At 41.4% G+C, this 24,865-nt stretch overlaps 1 protein-coding gene across 3 annotated transcripts in view; it reads right to left on the bottom strand.

The window, feature by feature from the left end:
* Positions 1 to 9,772, bottom strand: part of INTS6 (integrator complex subunit 6) — an 88,273-nt gene extending 78,501 nt beyond the window's left edge. Inside the window, exons 1-3 of one of the 3 annotated variants that reach the window (XM_019936650.2) lie at positions 9,143 to 9,772; positions 8,693 to 8,770; positions 7,742 to 7,891 (exon numbers count right to left, since the gene is read on the bottom strand). In XM_019936650.2, the coding sequence (XP_019792209.1) occupies positions 7,742 to 7,891; positions 8,693 to 8,770; positions 9,143 to 9,253 (339 nt within the window). In that variant the 5' untranslated portion in view covers positions 9,254 to 9,772. Of the gene's footprint in view, positions 1 to 7,741; positions 7,892 to 8,405; positions 8,578 to 8,692; positions 8,771 to 9,142 lie in introns of those variants that run through there. The other 2 variants (XM_004313457.4, XM_073795138.1) reach the window with 2 other exon arrangements.
* Between the last annotated feature and the right edge of the window lie 15,093 nt (positions 9,773 to 24,865).

The following is a 24,865-nucleotide window of genomic DNA, read 5'->3' as shown; positions in this document are numbered from 1 at the left end:
ATGATACAAACAGATGGAGAGATATACCATGTTACTGGATTGGAAGAATCAACACTGCGAAAATGACTATACTACCCAAACCTATCTACAGATTCAATGCAATCCCTATCAACTACCAATGGCATTTTTCACAGAACTAGAACAAAAAATTGTACAATGTATATGGAAACACAAAAGGCCCCGAATAGCCAAAGCAATCTTGAGAAAGAAAAATGGAGCTGGAGGAATCAGACTCCCTGACTTCAGACAGAGCTACAGTAATCAAGACAGTATGGTACTGGCACAAAAACAGAAGTATAGATCAATGGAACAGGATAGAAAGCCCAGAGGTAAATCCACGCACATATGATCACCTTATTTTTGATAAAGGAGGCAAGAATAATACAATGGAGAAAAGACAGCATCTTCAAAGTGATGCTGGGAAAACTGGACAGCTACATGTAAAAGAATGAAGTTAGAACACTCCCTAACACCATACACAAAAATAAACTCAAAATGGATTAAAGATCTAAATATAAGGCCAAACACTATAAAGCTATAAAACATAGGCAGAACACTCTATGACACAAATCACGGCAAGATCCTTTTTGACCCACCTCCTAGAGAAAGGGAAATAAAAACAAAAATAAACAAATGGGACCTAATGAAACTTAAAAGCTTTTGCACAGCAAAGGAAAACATAAACAAGACGAAAAGACAACCCTCAGAATGCGAGAAAATATTTGCAGATGAAGCAACTGACAAAGGATTAATCTCCAAAATTTACAAGCAGCTCAATATCAAAAAAACAAACCCAATCCAAAACTGGGCAGAAGACCTAAATAGACATTTCTCCAAAGAAGATATACAGATTGCCAACAAACACAGGAAAGAAGGCTCAACATCACTAATCATTAGAAAAATGCAAATCAAAACTACTATGAGGTATCAGCTCACACCAGTCAGAATGGCCATCATCAAAAAATCTACGAACAATAATAAATGCTGGAGAGGGTGTGAAGAAAAGGGAACCCCCTTGCACTGCTGGTGGGAATGTAAACTGATACAGCCACTATGGAGAACAGTGTGGAAGGTTCCTTAAAAAATTAAAAGTAGAACTACCACAAAACCCAGCAATCCCACCACTGGGAATATACCCTGAGAAAACCATAATTCAAAAAGAGTCATGTACCACAATGTTCACTGCAGCTCTATTTACAATAGCCAGGACATGGAAGCAACCTAAGTGTCCATCAACAGATGAATGGATAAAGAAGATGTGGCACATATATACAATGGAATATTACTCAGCCATAAAAAGAAATGAAACTGAGTTATCTGTAGTGAGGTGGATGGACCTAGAATCTGTCATACAGAGTGAATAAGTCAGAAAGAGATGGTAACATATATGGAATCAAAAAAAAAAAAAGGTCCTGAAGAACCTAAGGGCAGGACACGAATAATAAAGACACAGACGTAGAGAATGGACTTGAGGACAAGGGGAGGGGGAAGGGTAAGCTGGGACGAAGTGAGAGAGTGGTATGGACATATATACACTACCAAATGTAAAACAGATAGCTAGTGGGAAGCAGCCGCATAGCACCAGGGAGATGAGCTCAGTGCTATGTGACCACCTAAGAGGGATGGGATAGGGAGGGTGGAAGGGAGATGCAGGAGGGAGGAGATATGGGGATATATGTATACGTATAGCTGATTCACTTCGTTATAAAGCAGAAACTAACACACCATTGTAAAGCAATTACACTCCAATAAAGATGTAAAAATAAATAAATAAATAATAAATTAAATTAATGCTCAATAGGAAATAAATCATAGCCATGTTATACTACTTTGAGCTCAGTCAAACCTTCTTATTAAAACATCCCTTGATCTACCTAATAGATGTGCTCCTCAAAAGTTCCTTGCATATTAAACTTGTGTAAATCTCATCTTAAATGCATTAGGGGGAGCTCCCTGTTTGAAAGAATCCTAAAACATGTGCTTTTGTCTTCTAAGGGTTCCTTTTCTAACTTGTATTCCTATGAAAGAATGACTTTGACTTATCTGCTAATTGATATTCATCCAGTTTTCATTTAACATTGTTTTTTTAAAAATACCAGCCTTGTACTTTATCCCATGCTTATCAACTGCCACTAAGACAACTTTGATCAAGTTATATTTACCTTTCACACTGCTTCCCCAGGAAGCAATATAAAGCCCACCCCTGCGAAAAATATATATATACTTAATATGCTACTAACAGATTTCAAAGCATGTAATAAAAATCAGCTTTAAATATCACTAGATTTTTATAACTAATTTCAAATTCAAAGGTGAAAAATAAGAGAAAACCAGAAGTGAATAATTTATGGAGGGGAGAAAAAGTATGCTTTGTGTCTACTGAGCACTTCATAATTTTTAAATTACATTTTAATATACCATCCCATTTCAGACTCTCATCGATTCTCTAAGGGTATTAATGGCTTCATTACTGGCAATTTGGGAAACAAAGAAGCAGAGGCACAGGGCAGTAAAGTGACTGCCCAATGTGTCATAGTAATTCAATGTCAAGGTCAGAACTGGAATGCAATTTTCACATTCCTAGCCATTGCTCTTCTTTTACACAATTAAAGATGGAGATAAAACATTTAAGCAAGTTTGACTATAGAGTCCCCTATCCATCAATAATTACCGAAAATAATTTCAGAAGCCTTAAGTTCAGGCACTCGCCAAGACCTTTCAAAGGGAAAAGGACAGTCTCTTCAACAAATGGTGTTGGAAATACTGGATGTCCACATGCAAAAGAATGAAGCTTACTTCATTCTACACCATATACCAAAATTAACTCAAAATGGATTAAAGACGTAAATGTAAGACATAAAGCTAAAACTCCTGAAAGAAAATATAGGGGGAAAGCGTCAATACATAGGATTTGGCAATGATTTCTTGGATATAACACTAAAAGCAAAGGCAGCAAAATAAAAAATAGATATATTGGAATACATCAAAAATTTAAACTTCTGTAAAAAGGACAATCAACAGAGTGAAAAGGCAGACCATGGAATGGGAGAAAAATCTGCAAATTGCACATCTGATAAGGGGTTAATATCCAAAATATTTAAAGAACTCCTACCAACAACGGAAAAAAATAACAAAAAATAAGCAAAGGTCTTGGATGTTTCTCCAAAGCCAGTATACAAAAGTCCACCCAGCATATGAAGAGATGTACAATATAAATAATAACTAGGTAAATGCAAATAAACCAATGAGATATCACTTCAAATCCATTAGGATGGGTAATATTAGAAAAAAGGAAAATAGTGTTATCAAGGATGTGCAGAAATTGAAATTCTTGTGTATTATTGGTGGGAATATAAAATAGTGCAAACTTTATGGAGAACAATATGGCATTTCCTTAAATTTTTTTAAATAGAATTACCATTCAATCTAGCAATTCCACTTCAGGGTATATATCCAAAAGAGCTGAAAGCAGGATCTCAAGAGACATTTACCCCATGTTCATAGCAGCATTATTCACAACAGCCAGGAGGTGGAAGCAACCAAAGTGTCCAACAACAGATTAATGGGTAGGCAAAATGTGGTATATGCAAAAAAATTTTTTAAATGTGGTATACACGTACAATGGAATATTATTTTAGCCATAAAAAGAAATGAAATCCCAACACATGCTACATGTATGAACCTTGAGGACATTATGCTAAGTAAAATAAGCCAGTCACAAAAAGACAAATACTGTATGATTCCATTTATAGGTGGCATCTCTAGAGTAGTCAAATTCATAGGAACAGAAAGTAGAATGGTGCCGTTCTTTGATTGCCAGGGGCTGGGGTTAGGGGGAAATGAGGAGTTATTGTTTTGAAAGGACTTTCAGTTTTGAAAGATGAAAATGTTCTGGAAATTGGTTGCACAATAATGTGAATATACTTAACACTACTGAACTGTACATTTAAAAATGGTTAGGATGGTAAATTTGATGTTATGTGTTTTTTACCACAATTTAAAAATTAGAAAAAGAAGTTCAGAGACTTAAAAAATGTCTCCAGTTCATATTCAGCACAGAATGTTCAAGTATAATAATCTACTTTCTTTTGAAAAGATATCTATAGGTTAATAAATACCAAACTATTGTTTACATATTTCTTGATAGCCTAAAGGAAACCAAAAACCCAAATGGGAATCAAGTTTTCATTACTTCACCTACCAACGTTAAAAGAGAAGCCTTTATTATGTACTACCTGAGAACTAAATGGGTACTGCTGCTTTGGTAAAGGGAAAAAAGCAGTATTATTAGAAATCTACCTGAATTATCTGCTAAGTTCACAAATAGCTCTTTATGCTGAAGAATAAAACTGGCTAACATTATTCTCCCTAAGATTCATTCAATTTGATGGTGTCTAAAAGCCACCATTTTTCAATGAGGTAAACACTTGGAATAGAAAACCCTCAAAAAATTAAACACATATTATACTTCCTTTTATGGTATTACTCAAGGATTGTCTTCACCAAAGGCATACAGTAGTAGGTCAGGTACCATTCTAAGTCCTAGAACAACTGAATCAGTACTAGTACATTCAGTAGTAGGAGTGTGGAATTAGTCCAGTGACAAAAATGATGAACTGCAGGCCAGAGTAATATTTAGCAGCTAAACCTAACTGGAACCTAACTTAAAAAATAATAATAAACAATGTTGAAAACATTGACAGAAAATAGAACAACTTGGAAAAGTATGAAAAATAAACCGATCTACATAGGAAACTTTAATCAGACCTCTAAAACTTTATACATGTCCAAACTTTAGATATTAAGGCAGGTTCAAATTTTCAGTGGCTCTCAAAAGATCAGCATTATTTGAAACTCTGGTGAATACATGTGGAAAAAAAAATCTATCAAATTTAGCAGCAAGGATAAGCAATTTAATAAGTTGTTACTATAATTTATAAAGAAAAGACTGACTACATTGTTCCATGATTGTACAAGTATCAGCAAATGGTACTGATTATCCAAATTAAATATTTGTAAGGACTTCTATATGCAAGGAACTTGGTGAGATATCCAAAGTGCTTGAGAAAACATTCACCAAGAATCATTTTTTTCTCAGCTACTTTAACCTAACTGATGCCCTGCAAGTTCTTAGTATCCTAGCTAATATCTCAAAGATGTTTTATTTGTAGGTATGCCAACTAAACTTATGCAATATAGATATAGATATTAAAAATACTCTTGGAATTGATTATGGAAACCACATATGTGCATGTATGTGGGTAGTGGGAACACGTGTGGAAATATCTATATAAATATACAGATACATATATATATATAAACCCCATTTAAGTGTTTAAGAAAAATTATTCCAAAACATATAAAGGTTTTTAGATGTTCTATAAAATCAATATGCCCTTTCATCTAACTCACCTTTTCTCATTTCCTTCAACTACTGAGATTATATACAAGCATTTAGTACTGTGGGCTCTGAAGATCCTAATATAGAGCATGAAACGGGAAGTATTTACAAGAAACACTGAGGTTACAGAATACTGGTACTCCACAAAAAATAGGAGATAACCTTACGAAGAAAATACATGAACTATATTCAATATTAAATATTTGAGACATCCAAATTCTTGATAATTTATCCTTTTTTGAATACAAAATGTATATTTAAATCAGCAAGAAAAAAATCTTATGATGAAAAATGTCTTCTGGGAAGATGTTTTCTTCTAATTAATCATGAGAATCACAATCATTAGACTCAATCATTGTCAATTTTCATTTGGAAAATTGTGGCTTCCTTAGTTATTTTAATGCTAGTATCATTTTCATGTGCCAATTCAGGATATTACTCCTTGCATCCTTGCTTATTCATCAAAATAACTGAAAGGCGTAATCTCTCCCCTCTGTTGAATTAATAAATCTTAACATACAAAAACAACCTATCTCCAGGCTCTTCTCTTGGTCAAAGTGGTAAGAGCACAGCAGGACCACCTTCAACCTCAAACTTTTTGTGAGCTTTATAGACAAGAACTTAAGCATCCTCTGGTGGAAGATGGCAACTGGGAAAAGGAAAATACGGGTTTAAATTACAAATGTCCTCAGCCTCTCCATGACCATCAGTTTTTTCTAAGGAAACACCTAAGCCATATTTTTAATAGGAGGTAGAAGGTAAACGTGTCTAAACGCCTTTCCCACTTATGAAATGTGATGCAGAAGATCAGGAAATTAGTAGTTCTGCTATACACTGACAACCTGACAACCAAATAATAACAGTTAGTATATCCAATAATAAGGAAATAAGGATAACTGAATAATGGCAAGTTTCATCTGTCTTTGAACTCAAAGTTTAGCTCAAAACCTTAAGCAATAAGACTGCACAGTGCTACAGATAACAAAGGAAAATGAAAGGGAAATAAATCCATTATTTTAAAGAAACAAACTAAAAAGTTCATGGCAAATCTGCCCAACTTACTAAAAGCTGAAAAATAAAGCAGCATGAAAGGGGAAATAGAAAAAGATTAATGTGTGAGAAAATACATGAAATGCAATTCCTTAATTCCATAAAGATAGAAACAAAGTGACTCCAAGTTGCAACATATACTTTAAATGCAACAGAACTACATTCAATCATTTTCCAAAGCCAGAGATGTTCAGGCACTGAAAAGTTACCCTTAAAAAGTAAAGCATAAACATTTCTAAAACAAGGGAACAATTCTGCTTCTTTCTATATAAAGAAACCAAACGCTGTAGTTGTGGGAAGAATTTCCCTGAAATTTGTGAAACTCCTGAAAACTGTGGCTCATGGAACTTGGGAACAAGAACAAAATGTGTGCCTAAAAATATCACTGTGGTAATAGTGCTTCGCACAACATAGGAACTGAACTCCTTGGATTTAATATTCCTTTGTTATGTGTAACATTACACATTCTTCAGTATCTTTTACTTCCCAGGCCAGTTATCTCAAGAAGTGTTATAATGGATCACCTTGCATTATCCCATAGTGAACCATCATGTGATTTAATGGTCTCGTCTCATCTTCAAAGAGATAACAGCAAGTGCAACAGAGGAACTGGGAGAGTTAAGGGAGAAAGGAAGGGTTCTTTCATATTTTCAAACAGCCTCTTTTCCAAGGGTTTGGAGTTTAAAACAAAACTCTGGACCTGTCATTTAATTCAAGAATGGCTTCAGAATTCTTCCTGCATAGTGCCTTACTGGACACACCCCAAAAGCTGAGAAATCTTAATGTACTCAGCCAGTTAGTACACTACAATGAAAACCTTCTTACCTTTCAGAGCTATATAATATGGTTAAATTAAACCCTGATACAACAAATAGAATAATTTCCTCTAACATTTTAAGACCACTAATCAACTAGTGTCTGTCAGTCATTGCAAGAGTTGCACAATTGCCTGTGGACAGACTACCAGAGAAACTGAGTGTGGTGAGGCAGGATGTTTTCCCGTTTATTTCCTGAGTGAACTTTAAGGTTAAAACTAAATTTATGTCAACTTCATAGCAAAGAATTCAGATTCGAATTCTGAACACAAATACATTTTAAAAAAAGAAAAAAAAAATGAGGGCTATAAAACCATATACAGTGTGGTCATTGTTTCACTTTTGGATTATGTGCATACTGGATTTTAATCTGAAATGTTTTACACTTGTATTTCACGTTATACAGTTTCGGGACTGGACTGGTTTTCCACAAAAAGAAAAATCAACTGTTTTTCCACCTTAATAGTCAACCTACCTGCCCATAGTTGTCTATGCCAGTTACTAATCTATTTAAATTTAATAAATCAAAAGCTGTCCTTAGGGATTGGCCAAGAGTCGTAAGTCCTTCAGCCTGAAGGTTTTTCAGTTCATTCATAAACGTTGCATGGTTTTCTTTCCATCCGGCCTGAAAAGAAAAACGTAAGAATTTTTTTTCATCTTTCAAAGCCATGTGCACACGGACGGCCGTTACAATCTGCCGTTCACCAAGGAGCTGCTTCACTTTGCTGCACGGTTTTGAGTAACGTGTCAATAACGCATCACTGCTGAGGAAACTCTCTTCCAAAGGAGGCCAAGAATAAACCTGCTGGCTCTACAGCTTTCGTCAGTTACCAGCCTTCGTACTTTATAACTTCCCCGGGAAGCGTACTCCCCAGCCTCATACCCAGAATTCGGGGATGCAAAGATACTGGTGGAAAGCAGAAGTGAGCGGGACTTGCGAAGTTCACCTAGCGCGCTGTCCCACCGGCCCGCAGCCCTCTCGGGGAGACTCCGCAGCCCCAGCCCCGCGGCCCCCGCCCCCCTCCCCGGCCTCGGGCCGGTTCCCCTTTAATGCAGACCCAGGCTCGGCGCTGCCGGGCCCGGCTGTCACTCGGGCTAACTTGAATAAATATCCCCCACAGTTCATTGCTGCCGCTCACGCCGCGGAGGGGAAATGTCGGCCATGTTGATCGCAGCGCCGCCGCCGCCGCCGCCGCCGCCGCCGGGCCGGGCTGGGGAGGGGACGGCGGTGGCCCGGCGACTCCGCGCCGCGCCAGGACGCTCCGTAGCGGGGGAGGGGGTGGGAGCCCGCAGGGGAAAAGACCTCAGCGCCTGGAGCACAGCGGGTGGGGGAGGGGAGCATAATGAAGGGTGAATGGGGGGGCGGGGAGGGTGAGAGAGGAAGGAACAGGGAAGGGAAGGGAAGGGGGAGGGCGAGGGCTGTTACCTTGATAGCATAGGGCGGCTCTTCGAAAGTGACCAGCATATACCTGTCTCCTCTGCTGGCAGGGTCCCGGGCACGGAGCTGCGGGAGAGCGGGTGGGGAACGGGAGGAGGAACAGGGCGGGCGAGAGGGAAGCACAGAGGCGAGGTTACCAGGCGGAGAAGGGGCGCCCAGCGGCCCCGCCGCCCCCCACAGTACCGCACACGCCGCAGCCGCCCCACACACACAGATCGGCCCCCGCACACCGCCCGGGGCCGCAGCCCCGGCCCGGGCCGAGCCCGGCTTGCAGCGCCCGCCCGCCCGCGCGGTGGGGGAGGGGGTCCCCGAGCCCGGCAGCTCCCGCAGTCAGGTCCCCGACACCTCCGCCTCGCCGCCCCCGGCCGCCCTCCCCCCACCCCTGCCGCCCGCTGGCCGCCGGACCGGGGTCGCCGCCCGGGCTCGGTCAGTCGGTACCTTCATGAAGGTCTCTACCGCGCCTTTGGCCGTGTCCAGGTAGGTGGTGCCCAGATGGCTGCGCTGGTTCATAGAGGCAGACGTGTCTATCAGGAACAGTAAGATGGGCATAGTGCTGGCCGGGGACACCGGGGCCCGAGGTGGTGGAGAAAGAGGAGATGGTAGAGGTGGAGGCGCCGGTGGCGGCGGCGGCGACCGCCGCTACGCGGGGCGGGGGAGCGCGGCCCCCGGGAGGAAAACACGGTCTGGGTCTTTCCTCCGGCTGCGGGGAGTTTCTCCCCCGATAGTTGAGAGGAAACTCCCCAGACCCAGTCCTCCCAGTCGTACCCCCGCCTCCGCCTCCTCCTGCCTGCCTGCCCGCTGGGGCGGGCGCCCGGCCGTCTGTCTGTCGGTCCGTCCCCCCCGCCTCGGGGGTCCCGTCCCCGCTCCCGGCCCCTGTGTGTGTCCCAGCGGGAGACGGGCCTGGCTCCCAACCCCACCCCCGGTGCAGGGAGTGGGGACCTGGGAGCTGGCGAAGAGGGGAGTGGGCTGAGGGGAGATTGGCCCTGGGGCTGTTGGGAGAAGTTTCAGGGACTCCCTCCGCACCCCGGCGGTGTCACCACTTTCTCAGCCCCTCTCGCTACTGAAGCGCTTTTCTCTCTCACACTCCGGTTTTAACTCGGGCAGGGGCTGCAGAGGCTCCGCCCCCTGACACGTCCTCTAGCCACGTGATGCACCGCCCCGCTAATCTATTGGCTGATCCCTGGCCTCTTATTAGCATATTCAAACAGCTCAGGGGCGGGGGAAGCTTGGAGGCTGGCTCCGGGAACAGTTTTGGAGCACGCGCGGAGGCGGAGCGTCGGGTGCGCGCGAGAGCGAGCGCGAGGGGCGAGCAGGCGGGCCGGCAGACGCGGAGGCGGGCTCCGGGAAGGGGCGGGGACAGCCCGCGGAAGGACGGCGGTATGGGGGCGGGGGCCGCGGCCGTGAGTCTGCGCGTGAGGCCCGTCGGCCTCTCCTTGGCTGTTGGAGGTGATAGGGGTCGGAGGAAGGGAAATGGAGGCTGGCCTCAGCTCCTGTTTCGAGGTCGCTGTAGCGAACCCCTTCCCCAATGGGCGAGTGAGGAGGGGATGAGTAGAGTGATCCAACGCCCGGTTAGGAGTCGGGGCAGGCCGGCGGTCATCCTCCGGATGAGGGCTCGGGGCCCGCGGTCGTCGGAGGAGGTTCCTTGGGCCTCGGAGGGCCGGCCCCAGCGCGGGCGGGCCCGGGGCGGGGGAAGGGAAGTGAGAGGTTGTTTATGACCAGGGACTAATCTTGTCCGCGAGTCACTCCGCTCCCGTAGGGGAGTGGGGGACGAGGGGCGATCCTTGTCCGCAGCCTCGCTCGGCCTTGGGCAGCGACCGAGGGTGAGGGCTGGACCTAGCCAGGAGCCCCCTTGTTGGAGGACCCACCAGAAAGGGAACAAACCCTTTTATTCCGAACTCAGCCCTAAAAGGGCAGCGGGGGAAGACTCAAATATCGATAAACAGTTTATTGCCCCTTTTATACTCGGGGAAAAAAAACCCGTCCTACCCAAAGAAGTAACCTCTCACAAGCCATGTTTACTTAGGGCCACAGAATATCAATCTCAGAGCTAAAAGGGGCCTTAGAAAAGCAGCGTCCATTACTCTTGTTTTTAGATGAACAGACTGACTTGGCTTGCCCAGGTGACACATAGCATGGGTTCTCCATAGCCCTGCCAGTGCCCTTTCCTTGCACTCTATGCTGTCTCAGACTCGATCCAAATACTGCCTGAAGGCAGACGTTCTCGGATAAAACCAGCCCGTCATCAGGCTTGATGGCATAATGATTCCTCTCCTAAATTATGTCCGAGGAAAAGTTGCCTCAAATATACTAGTTGAAAACTTAAAGACGTTGCCTAAAATACAAGTTGAATGAGGGACATACGACCTGTGTAAGACTGTGTAGAGATTTATAGGGCCTCTCCTATTGGCCTAGCATTTCGATTGTTTATCCTGAAATTCTTAATTATTTCCCTACTGGTCACTCAAAGAAGTTGTTCCTATTACCATTAACACAGAACAGACATGTTTTGTGGCACTTTTTTTAAATTTTGAATTTTATAACTCGGACTTTTCCTAATATTTAAGACAACCTCTGAATTTTTGTTAATTTATAGTAGGGCTATTCAGTAATATGGCGTTCTGTATGCGCCATAGAAGAGTAAAATACTTTTAAGAGATTTGGACTTCTAAAAGTGGAGTAGCGAGCTTACATCCAATATTTGCTTAGGACCAGTGGAGTTAAAAAATGTTTAAAATATTGTCCCTGCCTTCAAAGAGTTTGTGGTTTTTCTAGAAGAATATTGCCTACATATTATTAGCTACTACAGAGTAGAAAATGATTAGATACTAAATAATTCAGAAAAGAGAAAAATTTATTTCCCTAGGGTAATGAAAGAACAAATTTTCCAGGGTCAGTAGGTTTAAGCGGTGCCTTAAAGCAATGTTTCTCAAACTGGGATCCTAGACCCTGGAGATAAGAATTAGAGTTCTTTGATACTTTTAAGTTTTTTGTTTTCATTTTAATGACAATATACAAATTGTTTTATTAGTTATAAAGACAAATTTTTTCTTTCGAAGTGATAATTTGCAACTGAAAGATTTTCATAGAGTTGGTCTTCAGATTTCTCTATCAGTGCTTTCAAACTGTGTTCTGTGGACTCCTGCCTTTCAGAAAATGTATTTTCTAGGATCATAATTTCTTTTACATTTCTCAGGTTTGAGAAACACTGCTTTAAAAGATCGGTAGGATTTGGGTATGTGGGTAAAGGAAAAGAAGCTGCTGGTGAAAACTCCTTCTAGACGTTGAAGATGTAGTAAAGAAAGGAAGTTAGCACAGCATTGCCAATGGCTTCCTGGGGAACAATCAAGTTCAGCTAGGCTGGAGCACCAGGTACATGAAGAACAGTATAAGATCCAGAAAGGTAGGTCAGGTCTGGATGGTAGAGGGCCTTTATTCCAGGCTAAGAATTTTTTTTCATATAAATTGGAGTTTTTAATTAGGGTGCTGTGTACAAAGCAGTGTTTGAAGGGAATCGAACTAGACGAGTGAGGTAGATGAACATGCATTAATAATGACCTTACCTATTGCCGTTACTTGAAATCATTTCCAGCGGAGCCACCATGGTCTTTCTTCCCTGACTCCATGGAGTTGGCAGATTGTTGCACTAGGGTCGTAAGTGGAGATGTATGGCAGAGCCAGGATTAGATGCAAAGATCAGGAGAGCCAAGTCCAAGGAGCCAACCTGGAGCACATAACCAGAACCTATGCTTGTGGTGGCACCTGAGATCAAAGGCCAGGTTTCCAGTTCAGAGGCCCAGAAGTGCTGGAAGGCAAGGCCCCAAGGCAGAACAGGAAAAAAATCAGGACATACATAGGCAGCAAATCAAGAGGCAGTCCAAAACCAGGAAGCATTGACGAGTGGTCCCTAGACAAAATTGTGAAATAGGCCAAGTTTATTCTTAGTGACTCTGGTTGGCAATTAAGCTATTAGTTGGTGATGGCTTAAATTAGTGGTTCTGGGCCAGGAGATGTACATCAGCATTATCAATAGAGCTTAAAAATAATAATGAATGTACCAAACCCAGAGGAAAGTGATACAGTAGAATTGGGATGGGCCCTCCACGTCTCATTTTTTAAAAAGCTATTCAGGTGAATCTTAAATAATGCTGATTAAGAGCTATATGCTTAAAGTATAAGAATATGTGTCTAGCATCTAGTAGTACTCAGTAAATAACTTTAAAAATTCACATACCCTTAGAGTTATTACATTTCTTAAAACTCCTAAAATAAATCTGCAAACTAAAAGGGAAAAAAACTATAAATGTGACACCAATATAGATAACAGTGGAGTTCCATAACATGCATATTTAAATTGCTTGAATTCAACTATATTTGACAAAAAGGAAAAAGAGAAAACAAAATAATGCCAGAGACTCCCACTGTTCCCCTCAGTGAGCTTTGGCCTTGCAGGAAGCACAAGATGGGAAACATGAATCTCTTCCTCACTCAATCTCTGTGATTCTAGAATGTGATTCCAGAAAGATTCTGGTTATATGCAGGCTTATTTTTCTAAAACATGGCCCCCAAATGCAAGCCAACTATTTCATCAGACTCAACTGAAGAAACTGAACTCTTGCAATGCTAGAGGGAAAACTAGTTGGAGTAGGGTGTGCTAAGCCCTGTGCTGTTGCAGTCTAAGGGATTAGAGAAGACTTTTCTGGGAGGACATTGGTGGGAAGAAGTATGTGGGAGAAAACATGCTCTTTGCTGCTGTTTTTAAAGGAATGCTGCCCAAATGCTATGGCTCCGATTTAAAAGGGAATGAATTAATTATACAAAACCCTCTGAAAGAATGGTGACTCTGGCTTAAACAATAGCCTAAATTGTTGAAATGGAGCTATTCTAACAATTAAGAACTGATGAATTATATTCATTTGTAGGAGCCAACCAGAGCCCTTTTAAATTATTTTAAACTAAGCAGGGTAACACGGTTTAAAAATAATTACGTGCCAATGACTTGGCTTATGGTATCTGGTTGTACCATCTGAAAAGAATAATCAGATGAACTTAATGTTCCTCACATGTAACCTAACAAAGTTTCTTTTGGCTGTCTTACCATTCATTTCCTCAGCTCTCTGTTTTACTCTTTGAGATCACAATAGTGATGTTGAGAGGTCGAGAACATCAAAAAAAATGAAGTAATAAGCATAAAAAATTAGATGTGAAATTATGCAGCAGAAAATATTCAAATAATATATATGGAAATTTAATTTGGGTCCTCCTAATTTATAATATTATATAATACCAATTATATAATGTCAATCCTCAGAAAAAAATACTACTAGGGACTACTATTAACAAGAAATTAGACCTTTCCAACAAGCAGCATTTCACAGTAATAGTTGAAGTCTTAGGCGATTCAAGATGAGTACTGAACATGAACATATCCAAATTGAGAATTAGAACCAAAGTGGAACAGTTTCTCTATCAAAGGAGCATGAACATAGCAGTAATTATTTAAACAACTATTAATAGCCCACCTACTATGTGACAGGCACTATTGAATCCCTATCACTATGGTAAGCCATAGAGAGTTTATAGTTTAATGGAAAGAAGACAGAAAAATAGTGAGAATACACTCTTATGATGTCAGCAGACCCCAGGCATGATACAACCAGACCTGTCTTAGAAGATTGTTTTGAAAATGCAAGATAAGATACCATATTTTATCAATTCTGAGACACCACGGGTTCTAAGAAATGCCATTACTTTGGGGCACTGAAAGAAAAAAAAAATGCTGCTAATTAAACTACAACATGGGAATTCCCTGGCGGTCCAGTGGTTAGGACTGGGCGCTTTCACTTCAGGGCCCCAGGTTCGATCCCTTGTTGGGGAACTAAGATCCCACAAGCTGAACGGTGCAACAAGAAAATTAAAAGTAAATAAACTAAGACATATTGCTTTCTTATCAATGAGAATTTTTCCATACTGTACTGAATTCTACCAACCAGGAGCATTAGTGATACAACATGTTTTAAAAGAATACTCCACTATTGTCCTTAGTATTTTCTTCTAAACCATTGGCTTCCATTCCACAAGTTTTGATTCTGGTGCTTTCTTGATCCAACTAGAAGGTGTCAGTAAAAGGTTTTCAGGCCACAAATAGGATTTATGTCCTTTCTTTAAACGTTTAGTTGACTAAAATGTGTAAGGTTTGCAATTGCCTCATTGTGCCACCAAGAATAATCATGAAGTTTGTGCATGTACAGGCTATGACAGCTACATCACAACTGCCTTCTGGTGACAGCATTATACGATGCAACTATTGAAGGCTGAATTCCAGTTTTCAAGGTGTTGAAAGAGAAAGCAATGTACATTTTAAAATCAGTGAAATGCTGGGACTTCTCTGGTGGTCCAGTGGTTAAGACTCCGTGCTCCCAGTGCAGGGGGTCTGGGTTCGATCCATGGTCAAGGAACTAGATCCCTCATGCCCCAGCTAAGACCGGTGCGGCCAAATAAACATTAAAAAAAAAAAAAATCGGTGAAATACTATTTAGTGTTTGTAGCTTTTAAGATAAGCATCACTAGAATATACAAAGAGCTCTGTGAGTACTGAAGCTAGAGCAGCTAATCTCACAAAGTGACATTTGAGCAGACAGAAATCCATGGGGCTGGAACATGTGTGTGGAAGAGTGGCAGGAGTTGAGGCTGGACCACATCAAGGGTTTCATGTGTCCAAGCAAGAAATTTTGAATTTTATCTTCAGGTGATAGGAAGACAGAGTTTTGTGGTAAGGGAGTAATATGATCAAAACCTCATTTTAGAAAGATAACTTCAGTAACAATTGGGAAGATGGATTAGAATGGGAATACAGTAAGCAAAGAGACCAATTAGGCAATTTCTGCCTTAATTCAGGGAACAAATAGGAATCACTGTGGATGTGACAACAGGGACAGTAAGGTAAGGCAGGTGTTATAAAAGACATGGGGACATCCCCGGTGGCACAGTGGTTAAGAATCCACCTGCCAATGCAGGGGACACAGGTTCGAGCCCTGTTCTGGGAAGATCCCACATGCCCAGAGCAACTAAGCCCATGCACCACAACTACTGAGCCCACGTGCCACAACTACTGAAGCCCACTTGCCTAGAGCCTGTGCTTCGCAACAAGAGAAGCCACTGCAATGAGAAGCCCGCGCACCGCAACAAAGAGCAGCCCCCACTAGCTGCAACTAGAGAAAGCCCGCGCACAGCAACGAAGACCCAACACAGCCAAAAATAAATAAATTTTTAAAAATAAAATTTAAAAATAATCTATAGAAAAATAAATGAAAGGCGTGGAGGTGATATATTATTTATAGAAAAATAAATAAATAAAAGACATGGAGGTGATAGACTCCATGAATTGATAGGACTTGGTGAACTGAGTAGATGCAGGCAGAATCATGATATTGTGAGATTAAATCCATCTTGCATCATGTGAAGTGAATATCAAACTACTGGTAACTATAAATTCTAATAAGAACCAATGGTGTTTATTCAGTCATTGGTTCAACAAATATTTATTGAATCTCTAGTATGTGCAGCAGCTAGAAATTTAGCAGTGAATAAAACAGGTTGGAAAATACCTGACCTTATGAAGTTTACATTCTAGTGGGGGAGGGAGGCAGTAGAGAAGATAAGTATATGGTATGTTCACTCTAAGTGTGAAGGAGGAAAACTAAAGCAGGAAAGGTAACAGTGTTACAGAGGGGGAAGGGCTGCCGCTTTAGATATGGAGAACAGGGAAGACATCATTGAGAAAATGACATTTGAGTAGAGACCTGAAAGAAGTGAGAGGCAGAGCTGTGCAGATATCTAGGGGACGACAGATTTTATCCATTTACTGAAAACATTTGTACTTTGAAATGCTGATACATTTTAAAGTCTTACCTGTTGGTAAGTATTCTTTGCTGATATTTAAGCATTTTTATAACAAGTAGTATTAATAACTATTTTTGGCTGATAATACATGTTCTTACTAATACCAGTATTGTTCTAATTAATAATAATAAGTATTCTTTGCTAATATATGTTCTCCCTGACAGGCAGAATACCAATTATTCATTAAATATTATTGAGAGGGCTTCCCTGGTGGCGCAGTGGTTGGGAGTCCGCCTGCCGATGCAGGGGACACGGGTTCGTGCCCCGGTCCAGGAGGATCCCACATGCCGTGGAGTGGCTGGGCCCGTGAGCCATGGCCGCTGAGCCTGCGCGTCCGGAGCCTGTGCTCCGCAACAGGAGAGGCCACAGCAGTGAGAGGCCCGCGTACAGAAAAAAAAAAAAAAAAAAAAAAAAAAAAAAAAATTGAGAGATTTATTTATCTTAAAGTCAACAGGTACAGTTTTAGATTCTGGGGATTCAATGGGGAGGGATAAATTGGGAGACTGGGATTGACAAATACACACTACTATATAAAATAGATAACTAATAAGGACCTACTGTATAGCACAGGTAACTCTTCTCAGTACTCTGTAATGGCCTATATGGGAAAAGAATATAAAAAGAGTGGATAGGGCTTCCCTGGTGGCGCAGTGCTTAAGAATCCGCCTGCCAATGCAGGGGACACAGGTTCAAGCCCTGGTCCGGGAAGATCCCACATGCCGCGGAACAACTGAGCCCGTGCCCCACAACTACTGAGCCTATGCTCTGGAGCCCGTGAGCCACAACTACTGAGCCTGCCTGCCACAACTACTGAAGCCCACGTGCCTAGAGCCCGTGCTCCACAACAAAAGAAGCCACCGCAATGAGAAGCCCCCGCTCGCCGCAACTAGAGAAAGCCCGCGCGCAACAACAAAGACCCAGTGCAGCCAAAAAAAAAAAACAAAACAGAGTGGATATATGTATATGCATGACTGATTCACTTTGCTGTACAGCAGAAACTAACACAACATTGTAAATCAACTATAATAAAAAAAATTTTTTTAAAGATTCTGGGGATTCAGTGTTAAGTGAGATAGACCTACTCGCTACCCTCAGAGAGTTGCCAGATAAAATACAGGATCCACAATTAAATTGGAATTTCAGATAATACATATTTTTTAGTCTAATTATGTACCTAATATTATGTGCAACATACTTATATTAAAAAAATTATGTGTGGGCTTCCCTGGTGGAGCAGTAGTTAAGAATCCGCCTGCCAATACAGGGGACATGGGTTCAAGCCCTGGTCTGGGAAGATCCCACATGCCACGGAGCAACTAAGCCCGTGCGCCACAACTACTGAAGCCCACACGCCTAGAGCCCGTGCTCCTCTACAAGAGAAGCCACCGCAACGAACAGCAGCCACCGCTTGCTGCAACTAGAGAAAGCCCACACGCAGCAACGAAGACACAGTGGAGCCAAAATTAAATAAATTCATAAGAAAAAAAATTATGTGTTGTTCATCTGAAATTCAAGTTTAACTGGGCATCCTGTATTTTTATTTGCTGAATCCGGCAATTCTATGCCCTCACTGAACCTACAACCTAACCTACAGGTGGCAGAGATTAGTAAATACAATTAGCATACAGTGCACATGCTGTATAACCTGGGAAGCCATAAAATGGAAGACACGGGGACCCTAAATGGGTGGAAGAAACCTGCCTGCCAACCAAGACCATCCATCCTTAAGAGCAAGAAACAAACTTGTCGTATTTGTGCCATGTGTTTTGGATCCATTTGTCCCATGGTCTCTTTGTAACACCAGCCTAGCCTAACTACCTTAATGTGTCAGTCCTGAAATCTACTATCATGTCCAGGTTTACTCCAGAATCAGAAGTTTTCACGTAATGTACCAGCAACTAGAAAAATACGTAAATAATTTTTACCAACAGAGAGGTTAAAATACTTGTACTGTAGTCATCATTCTCTCAGGTGCTGATTTTAAAAACTGGGGTGCCCAATGTTGGGTATGAACCCTTCACTCCTCAGGAAGAAGCTCTGGGTTTTGGGTTGCCTCCTGATTATAGGTCGCCATGCCAGGGGTGGGAATTACAGTGAGATTGTGTCTCAGCCTTTCTATCTGCTTCAATGTGGTTTCCCTCTGGTTTGCCTCACGTGAAGGGGTTGCTCTGCCAGTTTTTAGGTTTTTGTTCAGAGGAAATTGTTCTATATACAGCTGTAGATACATTGTGTCCATGGAAGGAAGTGAGTTCAAGGTCTTCCTAGGTAGCTGTCTTGAGCCAGAACTATAGTCATCATTCCGACATGGCTTTAAACCTGAGTATTTTCAAGGCAGTCATGAGGGACATCAGATCAATAAAAGAAAATTACATGATTTGATGGTTTCCCTAAGCAAATAACACTATACATTATTTCTGGCTATTAAAACATTTTAAAATATTTTTTCTTTCAGTTATTGAATGTAGAGACAGGTATTGTAGGCTCTGAAAATTATAAATAAGACATGATTTCTGATTTCGGAAAGCGTAGGGCCTAGTAGAGCAAATAAAGATACATAATACTAAGCACAGTCTAATCAGTGCCAAAAGATAAGTGCAAATAATATCCCTAATTGAAGTGAGAAATTCATTCAGACTAAAGAATAGAATAAAGCACCTGAATAAAGAAGTATTTTTCTTCAAAGCTTTACAATTTTCTAACTTTAAATTTTGTTTAAAAGAATTTGTCAAAAATTTACAAAATGCAAAAATAACAGAGAAAACAAAATTCACTTTTTTTTTTAAACCCAAGCAAAGGATCTTTTTTTTTTTAATTTATTTATTTAGTTTTGGCTGTGTTGGGTCTTCGTTTCTGTGCGAGGGCTTTCTCTAGTTGTGGCAAGTGGGGGCCACTCTTCATCGCGGTGTGCAGGTCTCTCACTATCGTGGCCTCTCTTGTTGCAGAGCACAGGCTCCAGACGCGCAGGCTCAGTAGTTGTGGCTTACGGGCCTAGTTGCTCCGCGGCATGTGGGATCTTCCCAGACCAGGGCTCGAACCCGTGTCCCCTGCATTAGCAGGCAGATTCTCAAACACTGCGCCACCAGTGAAGCTCCAAAATTCACTTTTAATCTCACTACACAGATATAGCCACTGAGAACATTTTAGTATATATTCTCTCCTTTATATTTTAAATAAAATTAGGGTCTTTTACATATATTTTTTCTATCCTTCTTTTTTCCCACCTAATATAATGTAAGCATTTTTCATTAAATCATGTTTTCAATAGGACTTTTAATAAGTGCATAATATTCCATCCCATGGATGTATCATGATTTATTTTCTTATTACTAGATATTTTATTTCTAGATGTTTTACTTTTATAAATAAGGATGCACTGAACAGCCCTATACATTAATCTTTGTAATAATTCAACAATTATTATTTGAGCACTAGTTACTGCTCTGGATGTTGAGGATACATTAGTGAAAAAAACAGTCCCAAATCCCTGCCCACATGGGAAAGAGGAGGAGAGAGACAATAAATATGTAAACTCTATATTTGTAAGACAGCAATAAGTGCTCTAGAAAAAAATAAAGCAGGGAAAAGGAATAAGTGGTGGAGCTAGGTGCTTCCCTTTTAAACCTGTGTGATAGAAATAACTAAAACATGGAGTGGAATTTGGTAAATGCCAAAAGAAGTTCAAAATGCAATGAGGGACATTACCTAATTTGACAGGACAAGAAAGAGAAACCTACCAAATTAGCAGAGAACAGGTGGACAACCAAAGCCAAAGCAAAGAGAAAAGAGAATTTCCAAAAGGAAAATATATTTTTTCAAAAGTTAATGATATAGGACTTCCCTGGTAGTGCAGTGGTTAAGAATCCGCCTGCCAATGCAGGGGACACGGGTTTGAGCCCTGGTCCGGGAAGATCCCACATGCCGCGGAGCAACTAAGCCCGTGAGCCACAACTACGGAGCCTGCTCGCTAGAGCCTGTGAGCCACAACTACTGAAGCCCGCGCGCCTAGAGCCTGTGCTCCGCAACAAAAGAAGCCACCGCAATGAGAAGCCCGCGCACCTCAACGAAGAGTAGTCCCCGCTCACCGCAACTAGAGAAAGCCCGTGTGCAGCAACGAAGACCCAACGCAACCAAAAATAAATAAATAAATTTATTAAAAAAAAGTTAATGACATAACAAAGTGAAGGCTGAACAAAAGCTATTAGATTTGAGAAAGCCGTTGTTGACTTTTATAAGGAATATAAAGACAGAAGAAATAAGGTGAATTAGATCACCAGGGATTTTTCTTTTTTTTTACTTTTCTTTTTTTGGCTCTGCCACACAGCTTGTGGGATCTTAGTTCCCTGACCAGGGATGGAACCCAAGCCCCCTTTAGTGAAAGTGTGGAGTCCTAACCACTGGACTGCCAGGGAATTCCCACCAGGGATTTTAGTGAATGACTGAAGGCAGAGAATATAAACTTCTCTTTTTGAACTAAAAAAAAGAAGATGGGACGGTAGCTCAAAGGACCAAAGAGAACCTTTATTTTAAAGTGAAGGAAAAACCTGAACACGTTTTTAGGTAGAGAAAAAATGGGGAGAAACTGAAGATGTGAGAGAGGTATGGGGGGGCAGTCTCGGGAGAGGAAACGACAGGGTCAAGAGCACAGGTGGGAACATGAGGTTGTGAAAGAAGGGGGACTGACTTCTCTGAGACCAGAAATAATGACAATAATGTGAGCAATGCCCAGCACCGTGCCCAGTGTGATGTTAATTGACCACAAGGCTGCCCAGAATTTGGTCAAACATTATTCTGGGTGTGTGTGAGGGTGTTTTTGGATGAGATTAATATTTGAATGGGTAGACTGAGTTAAGCAGATTGCCCTCCCCCAAGTGAGTGGGCCTCATCCAATCAAAGACCTGAATGGAACAAAGAGACACCCTCCCTTGAGTAAGAGGGACGTCTCTCCTGACCACCTTGAGCAGGGACTTCAGTCTATTCCTGCCTTCAGACTCAAAACTGTAACACTGGCTCTTCTTGGGTCTCAAGCCTGCCAGCTTTTGGACTGGGACTACAGTATTGGCTCTCCTAGGTCGTCTCCACTTTGCCAAATGCAGATGTTGGGACTTCTCAGGCTCCATGCTCGTGTGAGTCAATTCTTTTATTATTATTATTATTTATTTATTTATTTATTTTTGCGGTATGCCGGCCTCTCACTGTTGTGGCCTCTAGCGTTGCGGAGTACAGGCTCCGGACGCACAGGCTCAGTGGCCATGGCTCACGGGCCCAGCCGTGTGGGATCTTCCCGGACCGGGCACGAACCTGCGTCCCCTGCATCGGCAGGCGGACTCTTAACCACTGCGCCACCAGGGAAGCCCGAGCCAATTCTTTATAAACAATCTCAATCTCTCTCTCTCTCTCTCTCTCTCTCTCTCTCTCTCTCTATATATATATATATATATATACACACATACATACACACATATATGTCTATATACGTACATATGTATATATATGTATATATATGTATGTTCTATGTTCTGTTCCTCTGTTTCTATTTGTTCTGTTTCTCTGGAGAACCCTGACTAATATGCCAGTATAGGGCAGATGTGTAATCTATGGTGAATGACAAAATCAATTATAGAGAGATTCAGAGGTGGAGAGAATGGGTCCGAGGGAGCAAGGGGAAATGGATGGCTGCCCAAGCCAACCAAGCTAAATGCTCCAGGGAAACCTCTTTAGTGGCTGCTAGGGGATAGTATGGACAAGCAAGCAGACCTGAGCTCTTCATGGGCAAAAATCCCAGCTGGCAGGTGGTCAACCTCTGGGACATTCAACAAGCATACCTGTAGGTGGTCAGAACTCTGAGTCAGAAATATGAAATCAAGGGAATGGTCAGAAAACATGCATTTCATCACCTACTTGTGCCAGGCACTCTGCTAGAGCTTTCCATGATCATTTAATCTTCTGACAAACCTGCAAGCTAAGTGTTCTTTCTTTTACAGAAAAGGAAATGGAGAACAAGTAATATTAACATAGTCCAAGGCCACAAAGCAGAATAAACTTAGAACCTGGATCTGAATCCAGAGGCATAATCCAGGGCAAGCCTGACAGGGTTGTCGTTGACCCATCCATGGGAATTGGGACTTAGGGCTAGGGCTCCAATCCCTGTGCAGATGTAGGAACTGGGATACTTGGAACAAAAACAAGGCAGAGCCTCAGACACAGAGGAAAACATAAGGGAGCCAATCAACAAAATATAGTATAAGGGAGGAATTTGCTCATAAGAACATAGTGGGAAGGATAATGGGGTGAGAGCTTCTAAGATGTTAGTAAGAATATCATTTTAATATTCAGTTCGCTAGTCTCCAAACACTAGTGTTCTAAAGCAGTGAGTAAAATACCTTTACATCTTATTAGGCAATATCTATCACAGATGACGGGCACATAGGAGCACTCATGACATCCACTTAATTTGCCAGATTAAGTGATGCTCCTCATTCCCTCTTTAAAACATGCCCACGTTGTGGTATACGCCCCAAACTAGTAAAATTTCCTTTGCTATCATTGCGAACTTCACCCACTACAAGTTCCATGCTTGTGTAATCAGTTGCATTTTTCCCCCAAGCCCCTTCATACCAGCTGAACTTGTACTATGTTTATTATTACATAAACCAATGGAATGTGAAACAAAGTCACTAAATAAATCGCTGTCAAATTAGGTGTAAGCAAAACAACTACAAAAGCCTAGAAAAAAAAGTAAAAATCTATAAATATTTTGCATTTCAAAAAATTGACAAATGAAATACAGTTGACCCTTGAACAAAGCCGGGGTTGGAGTGCCAACCTACCACACAGTGGAAAATCTGAGTATAATTTATAATTGGTCCTCCATTTTTTGTAGTTCCTGGGTATCCACCATCCACATCAAATCCATGAATTCGGAACTTCCCTGGCGGGTCCAGTGGTTAAGACTCCACGCTTCCAACACAGTGGACACAGGTTCGATCCCTGGTCGGGGAACTAAGATCCCACATGCCAAACGGCGCAGCCAAAAAAAAATAAAACCCATGAATTCAGTCAACTGAGTATCATATAGTACGGTAGTACTTACTATTGATAAAACGCGCATATAAGTGTAACTGCGGAGTTCAAATCCCTGTTCAAGAGTCGGCTGTACATTTGCAGTTCAGGTTATTTTAGCTTTAGGTATGTAGTGTCATTTTTTTAATTTCTCTGCTTTAGTTGACTTTTTCAGTCCACCAATCACCTACCAATGTTGGATAAGAGGGCTTTTACTATGCTCTGCATTGTGCTTGTATGGCACTTTTGTTTTTTTCTAAAAAAAAGCACAGTCTGTCTAGAAAAGCAAAATTCAAGGCCAAGTCCACGTTCTTTTAGTGATTCCATTCAGCACTTTGCTGTTAAACCTCAATACAGAGTATAATAATACTACATGTCTGTTTAGACTGTTCCTCTAAGTCTATAATGTGACTCCTGTGTATTAAATTCTGTATTGCAAACATTTATGGCTCACTAGTGTTCATAAGATTGCCAGGAATTATGCATTTGGGGGCCAAGTTGTTGTTTCATTATAGGCCAATATGTACAGCATTCTAATAGTTCTCAATGGAAGGAATCCAAGAGACAAATCTAGTGTGATTCTCTTGTATTAAAGATAAGTAGACTGAGGTCCAGGGTTAAAGACACTTGTCCAAGGTAAAAATATATTGAAATAAAATTAAGGGAAATATTTCAATAGCCCCTAACAATTGTACCTTCCCCATAATATATAACACTTAAAATCTAAGATTCTCAAAGCACTTTTAAATCAGACCATTAATGATTCTGATACCTATGTATCAAATTATGTCCTATTTTCTACCAGCTGGGTTGCCCCCCCCGCCCCCCAAATACTGACTGAACGGTCAACATTTTCTTTGCAGGTGAATCAGTTGAGAGTTGCATTCATCCATGAATAAGAAACCTGAAAAATAAGGGTTATTTTTATCACCTGTGTCAGTGTTAGGCTGTCCAGGCAGGCCTCATTTGTCCACTCTTAAGTTTTATAATGTCATTAAGAACACGAGGCTTTCTCAGGTTTTTGTTCAGCCCGTCTTAATGTGTGCTTGTCAACTGATAATAAGCTATTTCACCTCAAGTACTGTAGGTTTGCTTTGGTAAAAGAGATGAGAAGAAAAAAGCAAGTCAGCTGAGCTGGCTTTCCTTAGAAAAGACATTTTCTGGAACCATCCTAATAATTTCCTCTCAGATTTGACTAACCAA

This window comes from Tursiops truncatus, chromosome 18 (genome assembly GCF_011762595.2).
Source record: "Tursiops truncatus isolate mTurTru1 chromosome 18, mTurTru1.mat.Y, whole genome shotgun sequence".
Classification (NCBI taxonomy): Eukaryota; Metazoa; Chordata; class Mammalia; order Artiodactyla; family Delphinidae; genus Tursiops; species Tursiops truncatus.
Note: the sequence above shows the minus strand (reverse complement) of the source record. Positions and strands in the feature narration are given on the sequence as shown.